Source organism: Artemia sp. Qi Xiang Cuo, chromosome 17 (genome assembly GCF_049724085.1).
Source record: "Artemia sp. Qi Xiang Cuo chromosome 17, ASM4972408v1, whole genome shotgun sequence".
NCBI lineage: Eukaryota > Metazoa > Arthropoda > Branchiopoda > Anostraca > Artemiidae > Artemia > Artemia sp. Qi Xiang Cuo.
This window is the reverse complement of record NC_142810.1, coordinates 62,507,615-62,522,196: the sequence shown is the minus strand read 5'-3', so window position 1 is coordinate 62,522,196 and position 14,582 is coordinate 62,507,615. Positions and strand designations below refer to the sequence as shown.

The 14,582-nt window shown below is 33.4% G+C and overlaps 1 protein-coding gene across 1 annotated transcript in view; it reads right to left on the bottom strand.

The window, feature by feature from the left end:
* Positions 1 to 3,476: 3,476 nt before the first annotated feature.
* The window catches only part of LOC148942446 (uncharacterized), a 71,184-nt gene continuing 60,078 nt past the window's right edge, over positions 3,477 to 14,582 (bottom strand). The window contains 5 exon segments of the mRNA XM_089103083.1: positions 3,477 to 8,678; positions 8,680 to 9,944; positions 11,581 to 11,733; positions 12,307 to 12,465; positions 14,323 to 14,490. Coding sequence (XP_088959209.1) covers positions 8,598 to 8,678; positions 8,680 to 9,944; positions 11,581 to 11,733; positions 12,307 to 12,465; positions 14,323 to 14,490 — 1,826 coding nt within the window. The 3' untranslated portion in view covers positions 3,477 to 8,597.

The window sequence follows — 14,582 nt, the reverse complement described above, 5'->3', positions numbered from 1 at the left end:
ACGAATATAGAAGTTAGTTACGTAACTTAAATTGTAAAGACATCCATTTAGCAAAAGAAAAGTAAAATTTTTATGCAAATAAAAGCTGAATTAACTAAAAAACTATCAGAAATTAAATAAAAAAAAAACAAGTTTTTTAAACTGAAAGTAAGGAGCGACATTAAAACTTAAAACAAACAGAAATTTTTCCGTATGTGAAAGGGGCCGTCCCCTCCTCAACGCCTCGCTCTTTACGCTAAAGTTTGACTCTGTCTCACAACTTTATTTTTTAAAACAATAAAAAAATTTAGCGTAAAGAGCGAGGCGTTGAGGAGGGGACAGCCCCTTTTATATACGGAATAATTTCTGTTCGTTTTAAGTTTTAATGTCGCTCCTTACTTTCAGTTTAAAAAACTTGTTTTTTTTTATTTAATTTTAAAAGAGGACATTGACTCATCCATGAGTTACTGATATTTTTGAAGACTGGTTTGGCAGGGGTGATGAAGATTATCAAGTTTGTATGGCTCTGCACAGTGGTGGCTGCACAAGGCCCCACTTTTAATTTTTAATTACTTTTTGTGTTACTTAGTTTTAATATTAAACTGTTAATTTAAGAGCTTCTTAAATTAATAAAGATTTAAATAATGGATTAGGGAGTAATTCAGGATGGCTTTCAAAAGCATATGACAGCAATATCTATGCGATGTCTTCGTCCAAAGTAACGAAAAAGGCGTATATATACAATATCTGAGGAGCCAATTATTTAGGTAAAGATAGTTTAGGACAAATCCCCACTCATTAAGCAGCAATGAACTTTTCGGTGTTCAACACTCCTGTGCAAGTAGCGTCGAGGGGGAAGGAGGGTGTCAGAATTTGAATATCCCAAAGTATTTATCTAGTTCTTAACTTTGAAAAGGCTTTAATGTTTTATAGTTCTGAAATACAAAGTCATAAAATACATAGGTTTTTCGTATTCAAAAATGGAATGAAAAGCATTCACACAAAATGTATTAAAACCTTACTTGCAAAAACAGGAAATTTTGTATTTTCCGTAGGCTGAGCAATAGCGCTTATGAGTTAAGTTCTAGATAGCAGTTTAAATTTTGGAAAAATTCAAATTCAGTTTAAAACTTGCAATGAATAGCATTTTAGTTTAGCAAGTATTTATTAATATTCCTATTGCAGAATTTTGGGTTGACGAAAAAGTGTATCATTGATCATATGGATGGGAACCAGCGCTTACCCCTCCGAAAAATACCCGCCTCAGAAAATACTCCCTCTGAAAATCCACCCCCCTCTCAGCTGGTCGGTTTCCAATCACTTTTGATGCATAAAGAAAGGACTATAATTCTGAATTTCTGACGTAATTAGCACCCTCCAAGGTTTATTCAACCATGATGTGGAGATGTAAAAGGGATGATCCCCCTCCTAGACATAATAAATTGTGTTGATTTTGGGTTTAATATTAGTTTTTACTTTTATAATGACAGTGTAGACCAGAAATATTCCCAAAATTCAAGAGAGATTAAATATCAACGTGACTTTTGCGACCATGAGGTGGATGTGGGGATGAAGAAAAGGTAATCCCCCTCATATACAAAATATATTCTGCTGATTTTGGGGTTTAATGTTAGTATTTACTTTTATAATGACAGCGTAGACTAGAAGCATTCCCAGAAATCAAGAGGGATTAAATATCAATTTCACATTTTGATTCTTTTTTAAAAGTAATTTTCTCTCCCTACCCGGAAAAAAATACCCTCCAAACATGGATACGGCCCTTATTTATAAAAATTATCCTGTAAACAAGGGAAACTCCCCCCTTCGCAATGCCATGGTTATCAAGCTAGTTTTTGATGCTTTGAAAAACATTCTTTTTCCAGTTCAGTGGCCCTTATGTTTCAGTAAATGTCTTTAAAGAATTAGGACAAAAATTTTAACTTTAAAGTAAAGAGGAATGAGTTCATCAGGACACAGCCCCCCTCTTACAAAGAATAATTTCTGTTCAAACAGGTTTAAAAGCTATTCCTTACTTTCAATTAACACAATTGTTTTTTTTTTTTTTTATTTTATAATAGTTTTACAAATAATTCCAAGGCTTAACCTAGATAAAGGGACAGGCCCCTTAAACCACTGGTTAATTACTGTTAAAATGTAATATAAATATTTTAAAAACTGATCATTCTCACCCTACTTTTTCGTTTTTTTTCTGCTTAAGAGTTAGAATGTTGGATTCAAAATGAAATTTTGGATAAATTTGAATGCACTTGGAAAATTTGCGATGAATAGCATTTTTGTTCAACAAGTTCTTATAAATATTTCTAATGCAGAATTTTAAGTGGATGAAGAGGGGTATTACTGATTTTATAAATGAGACCCAGCGTTAACATTGCCCCCCGAAAAATACCCCCGTGGAAGACTATAATCCCGGAATTGTAATATTTTATTCTACAAAGAGATATATTTTAATTAATTCATATCCCCCACCTACCTCTTTCTTTGGTTACCTGAAGGCTCATAAAGAGTAGTTTGGATATGAAAATATGCTCTTTTAGGCATGCCTCTTCCCCTGCACAATGACTCACCCTTCCCTTCATGGTGGATGATACACAATTTCACATCATTAATCTTAGTTTTATATAAAAATTTTCTTACCCTTTAACGCAAAAAAAAAAAAAAAAAAAAAAAAAAACAAATAAAATTAACAAAGTATTCAAGTAGAATAACATAATAGTCCTTTACATTTGAAAGTAAAAAATTAAATAACTGCGGAACTTGTTTTATGGATTAAATATTAAAGTTCAACCAGAGAAATTCTGCTAAACTTTTTGCAAAGTTTAGTAATTGATTTATACAATGACAAAATTTGAAATGGACTGAACCATGTTTTCTTCCTAAAGTTTGGAATACAAGTAGAATATTTCAATATTCCTTTTTTGAGTGAAATTTCATTTGGAAGTTCAATTTCAGAGCTGGGGTAATATTCTGAGGGGGAAGGGTAGTCTTTGGGTGATATTTTATTTGTTAGAGGACTAAGGGAAGGACTTTTCAGTGACAGGAATTTTGTCAGGGAAGTTCCTGGAAAAACAAGTTTAGTACCAAAATTATAAATCATTTTGCTCTTTTAAAGAGCCAAAAGTAATTAAATGGCAATCAGCCGCTTGCCACATCCTTTCTAAATGCTCTTTCATGTTCCTCCTCCTGTCTGGTGGGATTTTTGCGCCTGAAGTTTTCTGTGGGGGAAATTTTCCATATAAAGAATTTTCAACGGTTCAGGGTGAGTTTATTACCAAAATTAAAATTTGGTACTTCTGTTACTCTTCTAAAGAGTAAAATCTGGAGAAAAACTCAGAAATAAAAATGTTGATATTTATTACTAAAACAATTTTTTTTACTAATTAAAAGTTCATGTGCAATTTAAATTTCAATTCTAATTAAAATAAACTATGTTTAAATCTATTGTACACAAACTTGCATATATTGTTTAATAAAATGAATGTAAAACAAACAGAGATTTAATAAATTTTTTTTTTTTTTACGAAAGTAAAGAGTAAAAATATGTCTAAAGCAGAATACAAATAAATAACAAACACTATAAAGATTTATCAACAAAAAGTTAATAAAAACAACTTAATAAAAATGAAACCAATAATGAACTTGTAATTTACACAAAAATATAGCTAAAATTCAACTAATTCTAAACACGAACAGAAATTACTAGAAAAATAAAAGAGGAAGTCATCTTGCAAGCGTAAAACTAGCACAAATCACCATCAATAAATCAATGGAACTCAAAAGGAGCTGAAATTACAATAAATAACCGAGTCAAACCTACTGAGCCTACTGAAAAAGAATTGACTGGATTGTCAGTTTAATATAAATATACTGATATATTCCTTAAAGTTTTGATATTTTGTTTATTTATTATAGTTAAAAAGTGAAAACATTTTAAATTTATTTTGTTTATTTAAACTATACAATATATAACCAAGTCAAACTCAAAACGAGCAAAATTAACATAAGTAGGGCTGACAACCCCCATGCCTCCTCAAGACCAGAACATAATTTACGCTTTACTGAAATGAAAACACATTTAAAATGTTTTCACTTTGCTCTTACTTGCTTAAAATTTTTTTACTAGATATATGAAGGGAGAAGTCTTCCCCCTTGCACTACAATTACAGCGTGAGATTGCTTCAGGTACCCGATTGTCTGACCGTATTTCAAACAGTAAACTGTACGAAAAATGTGGTTCAATACCACTGTATAGAACAACAATAAGATACAGTTTGAGATGGCTAGGACAAGTCTTCTGGATGAGAGATTGCCAAATATCATCCTTGTGCTAATGTCGGAAATTAGTCCTAACCTGAATGTGATAGAGGATACTACTACTGCTAACTACTATTGACAACTCACCACAGCCTCATGACACCTGAGGCAAATACAGCTATGCCTGCTATTCCTCCCTCCTAATCTACTCGAGCCTCCTTCTTTACAGCCTCCAGGAAGTTCCAATTTCTCTCAAATCTTTCTTTACGAAATCCTCCCACCGTAAATACGGACGACTTGTTTTCTGTTGAACAATTGACGATTTGCCAAAACGACAATCTTCAGAATTCTGTCATCCTTAATCTACAGAATGTGTCTTAGCCATCTCAACCTTTCTCCGTTTTTCAGAGCGCCCATGCTTCAGAACCGTATTTGACCAGTCATCACTGTGGCTTACAATAATCTAATCATGGTTCACAATCTTATCTTCCTATTCTTCCAAACCTTTTCACGTGTAAAATAACACCCTGAGCCTTGGCTATTCTACATTTAACATCTGCGCTACCACAACCGTCTTTTCTCATAATACTACCAAGGTAAGTTAAACTGTCTACCTAATCAATATTTTCGTGCTTAAAGCATCAGCAAAATCTAAGTCCTGGAAAGTCTTTCGTCCCGATTTGATTCCGGGTTCTCCCATTGCCTTTGCTGTGCTCCTTAAGACGAAATCCATCAAAATGATCCGTATAAAAGGGAAAGAAAGCAGCGTAGATAACCTCAGGATTTATTATGAAACCAGCTGCTATACTTGTTTTCTACCTCAACCGCAGCAGTGCTATTTTCGTAAATAGCACAAATCACTTCAATATGTTTGTCTGGAATACCATACAAGGATAAGACCTTTGGTAAGGCTCTTCTATCAACAGTGTCGAGCACTTGCTGATAATTTAAAAAACTGAGGAATGAAGGTTTTTGATAACTCAGGCACTTCACAATTATTAACCCAAGTGCACAAATTTGGTGGACACTTACTCATCTCTCAGTCTAAAAAGTATTTTATTACTAAGTCAATTGATACCCTAAGAGACCAGGGCAATGCCTCTATGATTACCACGGTCACTTTAATCACCTTTCTTATACATTGTTTGATTATGGTTTTACTAAAACCGCTAGGTACTTCTCCATTTTCAAAAATCATATTCATAATCTTCAGCAACTTATTTCTATCCTCAGAACCGCTATTTTAAACAACTCATTTAACACATTAATAGCAACTGGGGTATTATTATTTTCTAGTCCGTTAAGTACTGTCACTAATTCTTCCTCACAAAACAAATCTTCCTTTACATCCAAGTTGTTACAAACTTTTTCATTCTCCTCTATATTTTTCCTGCAACTTCCGTTGCAGATTTTCGGCAATTTTATCCCTGACCTCCACTTTACACCCCTCTAGTCAATATTCTAATGGTTTCTCCTCTTTCTTTACATTGCTCTTATTTCCACATGGTCGATCAATCAGATGATTCTTGTACAAGTCCCTTCTCCTGTGTATTAAACATTAAACTTTTTCACAAATATTCTTAGCTGCGTCCCTGACTTTCTTTCCCAAGACCCCATCAGCAGCTTCATAACTTATTTTCCTAAAAATATTCCAAAAATCTTTTACATTGTCAAATTTTAAACTCTTCAGTTTAGTATTCAACTGATTTTAGATAGAATCTCTCGAATTATCATCCTGGAGTCTATCAACGAGATTACTTTGCGGGAGGTAGTTACCCTTCCAAAATTTTAGCTTTAAATTAACCCTAGAAACAGCTAGATGGTGATCTTTACTAGATGAACAGAAGTTGATGGAGGACACCGTAAGGAAAATTGGAACTTCTTGGGAGAATGTACAGTAGAAGGCTTTGAATATGTTGAGGTGGAGGAGGAGTGCCTAGAAGTGTTGGCTTTCGGCGGGCTTGTGCCGCAGTGAATTGTTAGTAACAGTATACAAAATTATTTCGAAAACGGCCGAGAAGACGAAGAATAACGTATTCAATCCGTTGACTCACATATACTGCTAAACAGCATGCATATCAGTATCTACAAGTTGGGATAGCCTGCTCTCCAACTACGATTAGTTGGAGTTGACTCTTAAATGCTGCCGAGAAACTGCAAGGTTTTGCAGGATATAACGCTCACACTTTTTTCAGGATATAATCGTCACACTCGTAACGATTACGAAAATCCTTGGACTGGCTTTAAAGAAAATGCATATTTCTCCGGACGATCTCCTCTATTTTGAGCGTAAAATGGCAAGAGAGATGGACTTGGCCTAGAAGGCTGGTCAATTTGTATCAGTGGATGCAAGTACCGTCACAGCACCAGTGATTCAGCCTGTCATAATAGAATCAAGACAGTTTCTGGGGTTCATAAAAAGAAGTTCGAGTGAAGTCGATCGCAGTTCTACAGATTTACAATAGATAGTTTAAATTTCCTAAAAAAATGATCCACTCAGGTCCCGTAATATAGGGTCAATAAAATACCTATATGACACTGTCAAGAAATCAATGTCCCTGCCCGCCTCCTTTACTCTTCTAAGACTGTTTACCAGGATCGGTCAGTTAATCACTGAAAAATAGAACCGACTCTCAAGGAAAACATTGACATGTTACTTTTTTAATAACCAAAAACAACCAGTAGTTTATTTTCATTGACCTGAGCCGAAGGAATTTATAATCTCCGTTTTCTTGATATTTATTTGTGTAATCCAATGTTCTATTTTATATTATTTGAAGTTTGAAAAACGGATTATGCAAAATACTCTTTAATCAGAATTTTTATTTTGAACTTCGGCAAAGCCAAGAGCCAGAATGAGCAAAAAACCTGATCCGAAATATCGATTTTAATATATCGAAATTAAAAACATCGATACATCGGTTAATCCAAGTATCGCCCAACACTACACCAGCTCAAAAAAAAAAAATCCATGCCTTATCCATAATAAGAGCAGTGTCAAAGGAATCCAGAATATGCAGAATCCTTGTTAAAATCATGATTCTAAAGATGTATTTCTACACTGACGCATTTGTTTAAACACAGACATGTGGAAACTGCATCAAGCTTTAATCGGAATCTATAGAGCCATATAGCTTTATTTTGTCTCGGAAGACTCTATTTATGGGACACAAATGGACTATTGGATTCAGAAGTATTTAACAGTGCAATTCCCAAACCCAGGGAGTAGAGAGGCAGTGGAGTAGCAGGCAATCGTTAAAGATAGATTTGCAGTACTGTTTTTGTCCTTCTGCCATCTTGGCAACAAGATCAGGCCACAAATCTGGATTTATTTTGAAACAACTAGATGACTCCTAACCAATTCTCACGAAGATGTTGTAGCAAAAAATAAAAAAATTACAATTAAATTAAATAATAAATGCTAGAAATAAAAAAAAAACTCAGTGGCATATGACTTAAATGAACAAAAAATACAACAAATGAAACATGAAATTACAAATCGTAGATATATTCACAATATATGTCTAGCAATAGATAATCTAAAGACATTCTCTTACAAGCGTAAAAAGCGCTCTATTACATTTCAAATGGAATTACAAGCAAATCAGCCAGTGGTACAATCAAGGAAAAAGTATATTTCAAGCGGATAAGAATACGGGTTGTTTAAGGCTTCAAAACGAGTGATTGTTTAATTTGAGTCCCCTTGAGCAAGAGCAAATTTTAAAAAGCCACAAGCATATTGGTGTTAAACAATCTTTTTTAATTAGAAAGTCCTTTTTGCTTATTTTTCTAACGAAGCTTTTGCAACCTTTAACATTACTAAACCTCATTTGATCTTGGCTAGTGAGCTACGAAATGACTTTGATTAGAATACTCTAACTTACTAACACAATTTTGCATATTTGAAATGTTTGACGGACACACTGTGTTGACTCAATAATTCAGTAGCCGAAATATAAACAATTATTAAAATGCCTTACCAGAATATTTATTTCCATATATTCCTACAAAAATTTATTAAAGTACATGAGTTTATTCTTACATACTTGAGATTTGCTTTTTTTGTTACCTTTTTTGTAGATTGATTTTTACTGCATTTTGGATCATAACCAAAATGTAATTAGATTCTCACAAAGATTGATTCACCTTATACAATCTTCAAGAAATTGATTCAGGATTTACTGTAAGAAACTAACAAACAAATATCTAAAAATCTCTAAGACCAATAAATTAAGACACATACAAAAGGCTAACACTTTTTGTATATAAGGACTCAATCTTTTTCTACTGATTGATAATTCAAATGGAATTAATTAAAGCAACATGAAAATGCTCTTGAAATTACTTTATGTCAACATTGTAACTCTATGTACTCTTTGATGTTTAATCAAATTGCTCTGTCCAGAAAATCTTTTCTGGCATACATCACATATCACATTTATATGGTCTTTCACCTGTATGTATTCTTTGGTGCTTTTTCAAATCCCCTGATGTAGAAAAGCTCTTCAGGCACACATTACATTTATATGTTCTCTCACCAGTATGTATTCTTTGGTGTTTATTCAAATTGCTTGATATAGAAAAACTCTTATGACACACATTACATTCATATGGTTTCTCACCAGTATGCACTCTTTGGTGCCTATCCAAATTGTCTGATAAAGAAAACCTCTTCTGACATACATTACATTTATATGGTCTCACACCAGTATGTACTCTTTGGTGCCTATTCAGACTGCCTGATCTAGGAAAGCTTTTTTGGCACACATCACATTTATATGGTCTCTCACCTGTATGTATTCTTTGGTGCCTTTCCCAATTTCCTGATAAGGAAAAGCTCCTTTGACATATACCACATTTATATGGTCTCTCACCTGTATGAACTCTTTGGTGTAATTTCAAAGAGCCTGATTCAGAAAAACTCTTCAGACATATATTACATTTATATGGTCTTTCACCTGTATGTACTCTTTGGTGTGTTTTCAAAGAGCTTGAATGAGAAAAAGTCTTCTGGCATGTATCGCATTTATATGATCTCCCACCTGTATGGATTTTTTGGTGTGCATTGAGATTAGCTAGTTGGGAAAAGCTCTTCTGGCATACACCACATTTATGAGGTTTTTTTCTTGTATGTGTTCCCTGATACCTTTTCAATCTTCTCTGTTTTTTCCTAAACAAGCGACTATTCAAACACGTTTTCTCACTATTCAAGTTTTTTGCTTCAGTTTCTGATCCAATTAAATTAAAAAAAACACTTGTAGATGGATTCTGTGAAGCAACTAGCGACACATTACCTTGCAAGCCAAGTTCAGAGACATTTGATGAAAAGTGCCCTTGTAAAAAAAGATGTTCTCTCATATCACCAATAAATTCTTGTAAACAAATGGGACATTTTCTTCCCTCTCCCAATCGGTGCTCCATAATATGAACAACAAAATCTCTGTAATCATGAACCACGGCTGGACACATATCACATTCTATTGGTGAAAGTCCTTCACACCCAGTGTCTATGTGAAGATCTAGCATCAAATATGATGTCTCTGCTTTTCCACAGGAAACACAGCGCCAGATGCCTGCTGTTAATTCTTCTATAGCCTTTTTTGTTAGTTTTCTCACCCTAACGACCAGTTTTGGGCCTGAGAGTTGCGGTAGATTAACTCCGTTAGAACAGTGTACTGCAGAACGAATTAATCCTATAATAATACAAAATATGATTAAATAAGCCAGAAAGATCAAGGCATTAAAACAACTAAAATAGCTACACAAAAATTAATATCGATACCTTGTTCAGAAAGAATTGGTTTTTGCAGAGAAAATGAAGCAGAATGGCAAAAAAATCATACAAAAATAGAAGACAAAGTACGCAACGATACATCGTTCGCCCGCTATTAATTAAAGATACGAAAGGTTATAACCAGTTAAATTTTCTGAGGCACCACAAAATCGTATAGAAAAGCGTATTCCAGATTTTTTCTCTTCCTTAGGTCTTGGAGATATTTTCACTGAAAGTTGCCTTCTTTTTTGTATTGTCATTGAACATTATCATTGTATTGAGTTAAGAAAGAATTGGTTTTTGCAGAGAAAAAGAAGCAGAATGGCGAAAAGATCATAAAAAACACAAACTAGAAGACAGATAAAGAATGTATTGATAAATCATTCGCCAGCTATTAATTAAAAATACGAAATGTTACAACCAGTTAAAACACAAAAATCGGTAATAAAAAGAACAAATTAGAAAGTATTGCCCAGCTCAGTTGTGATGTAAGTGTGACCTAATGGTCACAATTACATGTACTCGTATGCAGCACGAGGAATCCATTGGTGCGGTCAGAATTGTCCTATCTTATACCCTTACGAAGACGAAAAATACACATACGCCATGAAAGATCTTAAGCCGAACTGGCCTGCCATGACAAAAACCAACAAAGAGAAAAATCTCAATGAAAAAAAAACAAAAAACAACAAACTTTAGTTGCTCTGGTGTTCTCACTGAAGTAACTCCATATTAACATCTTTTCCCTACGTGGATCAGTTTGCGCCACTTGCATATTTTTTGTGTTAACTTCTTTTTTTTCTTTTTTTTTTTTTTTTTTTATCTTGGTCTTCTTCTGTCTTTCGTGCTGAAGACGCCTTGTTTGTGATACAGGCGAAATATCCGGGTTGTTTTGGATTTGTCTTTTCTTTTCTCTCCACTGGCCTCAGTCTCGTTTGTTGTTTTTTTTTTTAATTGAGATTTTTCTCTTTGTTGGTTTTTACACATGTTGGTTTTTACAGAAAAGGATTCTCTTATGAATGGCATTTGTCTTCTATTTTGTCAAAAGAAAAAGAGACATACGTCAAAAAGAGATTAATTTTGAATTCGCTCAGATTACTTTTGACAGAAGAGGTTTATCTTATCTATAGAAAAAAAGAGACATACGACATATAAAAGAATAGCTTTGAATTCACTCGGAATATTTAAATTTAATTTACTCCCCAAAAATAGCATTAAAAGTTGATTTAGATTATGTTCCTTTTATCTCCAATACTCTCATCCTTGAGAGACCACAGCGAACAAACATTTTTCTATTTTTCGGCTCTCTTGAAAAGCTACAAAAAAGGCGTAATGCGCACTTTTCATCATCACAGTTGAGCTGTGCTAGATTATCATGGTAAAGATATTTAAATTGGCAAAATGGGGAAAAAATAACACATCTACTTAGCCTTTTATACGCTGGTGACTTAAATCTTAATCTGGCAATGCTATTCAAGTGCTTTTAAAAAGTTAAAAACCATCAACATTTTTTTCTTGTTAAGATCGATTTCATAACACGTTAGTTTTGAATATACCTTCGCTATCAGGTTCCTGGGAGTCTGACTCAGATGTTACACAGGAAGATCCGGATGAACTACTGACAGGTAGATTTTGAGGTTCAGACGACAGTGTAGAACTAGGAATTTCCGCAAGTATTTCAGTATGAATCGATGAAGTATCTTGAGCTTCTAGAAGAAAAAAAAGTGAACAGAAAGAACCTAATACAAGTACAGTAAACATTCTTTATAATATACCTAGAAAAAAATAAAACTAAAAAAAGTGGACCAATTTTGAAAATGAGACAAAACAAAAGGCCTTAATACATGCCTCAACTATTTTATTAATACAAAACTAAGTTTAATAATCAAAATTTTCTTCACAGTTTTCGTATCGAAATATTGTTCATTAATTTTTACAAAAAGGAATACCAGGAGATAACAATTTATGCTCACTCAGGACCATTTTCTAGAAACTATAGAGTAAAAAATATGAGTGCTTTACAGACTCAGCGAAACACTTTAAAATGAAAAAAAGCTTCACAAGGCACATTTGATCTCGCAATTATTCTCTGTTTCAAATTGAATTCCTTTTATTTGTTTTCCAATTATTTGGAATAGAAAGTCAGCCTTCATATGGAAATTTTGAAACAATACTTGAAAGCTATGGACAATGTTTCCCATTTTGTTAGAAAAGCAAAAACGTCTTCAACAAGGTAATTTCTTATTAACACTGATTCTACAACATTGTGAGTTCAATCATACCTTCGTAACTGATATCCTCATCCTCAGGACCCGACTTAGACACTAATGGGGAGTTTCTGGTTGAATGATCTAAAGATGGATTTCGATGTTCAAGCGATGGAGTACAACTTGAAGTATCCATGGGTGTTTTGGTATAAATTGTTGAAGTACCTTCAATTCCTATAATCAAACAAACCATACAGATTTATCGTAATAATATAAGGGTATTTACAGTCTGGCTATAAGTTCAGCCAGAGTCAACCCACCTCTAAATGGGTACCTGGACAAATCTGGGAATGGTTATGTTCTGTCGTGGATTGCTTACGCAGATGATTTACTCCTTTTGAGTCGATCACTTCAGTCACTTCAACAAAATGTAGGTTTTTTAGCAAAGGTTTTTAGTGAGCATGGACTTCGTTTTCGCCATAAACGTGTCAGTTTTTAATTCTTGGTCCCAAGGCTAATGATCTCGTTAATTCAGAAATTTCTGTTCGTATTTGTGATAGTATTTTAAAACCTTTAGAATCTTTTTTATATCTTGGTGTGCCTTATGGACCAACTTCAGCTCTATGCCGTGCTTGACGCTTCTATTTCTAAAGCAGTTAAAAGTAGAATAGCGTCTAGTTTTGGGGCAGTAATTTGTCTTAGCGATCTTCTTTCTTGGAAATCACTGGCTCGGGTATATAATACAGTCGCTTTGCCTCAGATTTTAGTTTTTTCATCGCTTCTCCCGTTTTTTAGAATTAGTAATATTGCGCATGTAAAAACTACATTTTTTAATTTTGCTAAGTTCCTTTGCCACTTTTCTAAATCTGACCCAAATACTTTTTAATAAATACATATAAAATAAAAAACCCTGTTGATGTTTTGGAGAAAAAGCAAAATAAATTTTTATCCAAATTACCTCTTTTTTCTAATAATTTATATAATGCTGCGCACGAAGCTTAATTATCTTTTTTTTTTTTTTTTTTTTATTAATTATTGAATGTAGTGTTAATTTGTGTAGTAGGTTAGATTGAAGGCCTTTGCGTACTTGTTTTTATATAGTTTAAAAGAATTTTACGGCTGTTGATTAGCGTTTTTTTTTTTTTTTAATATTCGTATTCGGAGGAAATAAAGTTTGAATTGAATTGAAGCAGGATGGTTGTGTGAAAGCACTGGATGGCTGGCCCCCATCCCCCCATAGCACTTCCTGACAGAAAGGCCTTGAGACGGAGATCAGAACCACCGGTTTGGATCTTAAGGGTCTAGAGCCGAATCCTTTACCTTTTTTAGCGCAATAATATCAGCAATGTAAAAAAATTGCTAATTGTTCCTTTATTTACCCTAAAACAAATTTAACATTCAAATAATTCAAAAATGCTTGTAATAGTGCTTAGATAATTGTAATAATTGTAAATGCTTAGAAAAAGTAATAAACAAAAACGTAGAAACATCAATAAAATATGGTCCCTTGCCATCACTTGAATTTGGTTCAAGTTTCCTCTTTCCTCTTTATTAATAAAGTCCAAAAAACTAGTAATGTAACCCTAGATTTGTATAGCAAAGAAGATCGTTCTTCAGAGAAATAAAAATAAATTGACTCAAATTAAAAAAAATGTAAATTCGTATTTTTGTTTCAGTACCGTTTTTAGTAAATTCAACATTCTATATTAAAACTTCTCGTAGGTAGTTCGGACTTCAAGGTTCCACAGCTAATGTTCGGCATAATCACAATCAAAGTCTATCATCTCGAAATCAGGATAATAATAAATGGATTTTTGTCTCGATATAAAAAAAAGCTAAAGTTTAAAGCTTTGTTCTCTAGCTTTTAGGAAAACCATTTTCGTAAAATATTATTCAAGTTACGATTTGAAAACGTCCCAATCAGATTGAAAAACCTGTTATGCAAACACCTGCATGTACGAAAAAGACAAGAGAAAGGTTCCATCTTAAAATTATTTAATATTCGTAGTAATTATTTCAATTGTCTAATTATTTGCCCTGAATAAATTGTTATCTAATATATTTGATCCCCCAAAAATGTTTAAGATGTACCTTTATTATCAAAACATATGGAGGCCTCTTCCTGGGTGTCAGACTCAAGTTTATATGGTTCTGAAAAGCCAGCAAAATTACCCAACGCAATATCTTCGCGCTTAAGAGACGAAACAAGGTTTGGAGCGTCAAAGAACTCACCACTACTTGGTAAAACATCTTCAACTTCTGTAACAAAATATAAATATAAGACATAAAACAAATTCAACCGTAAAGCTTATAACCGTAAAGGTTATAAGTTTCTATATTCAACTTTTAGG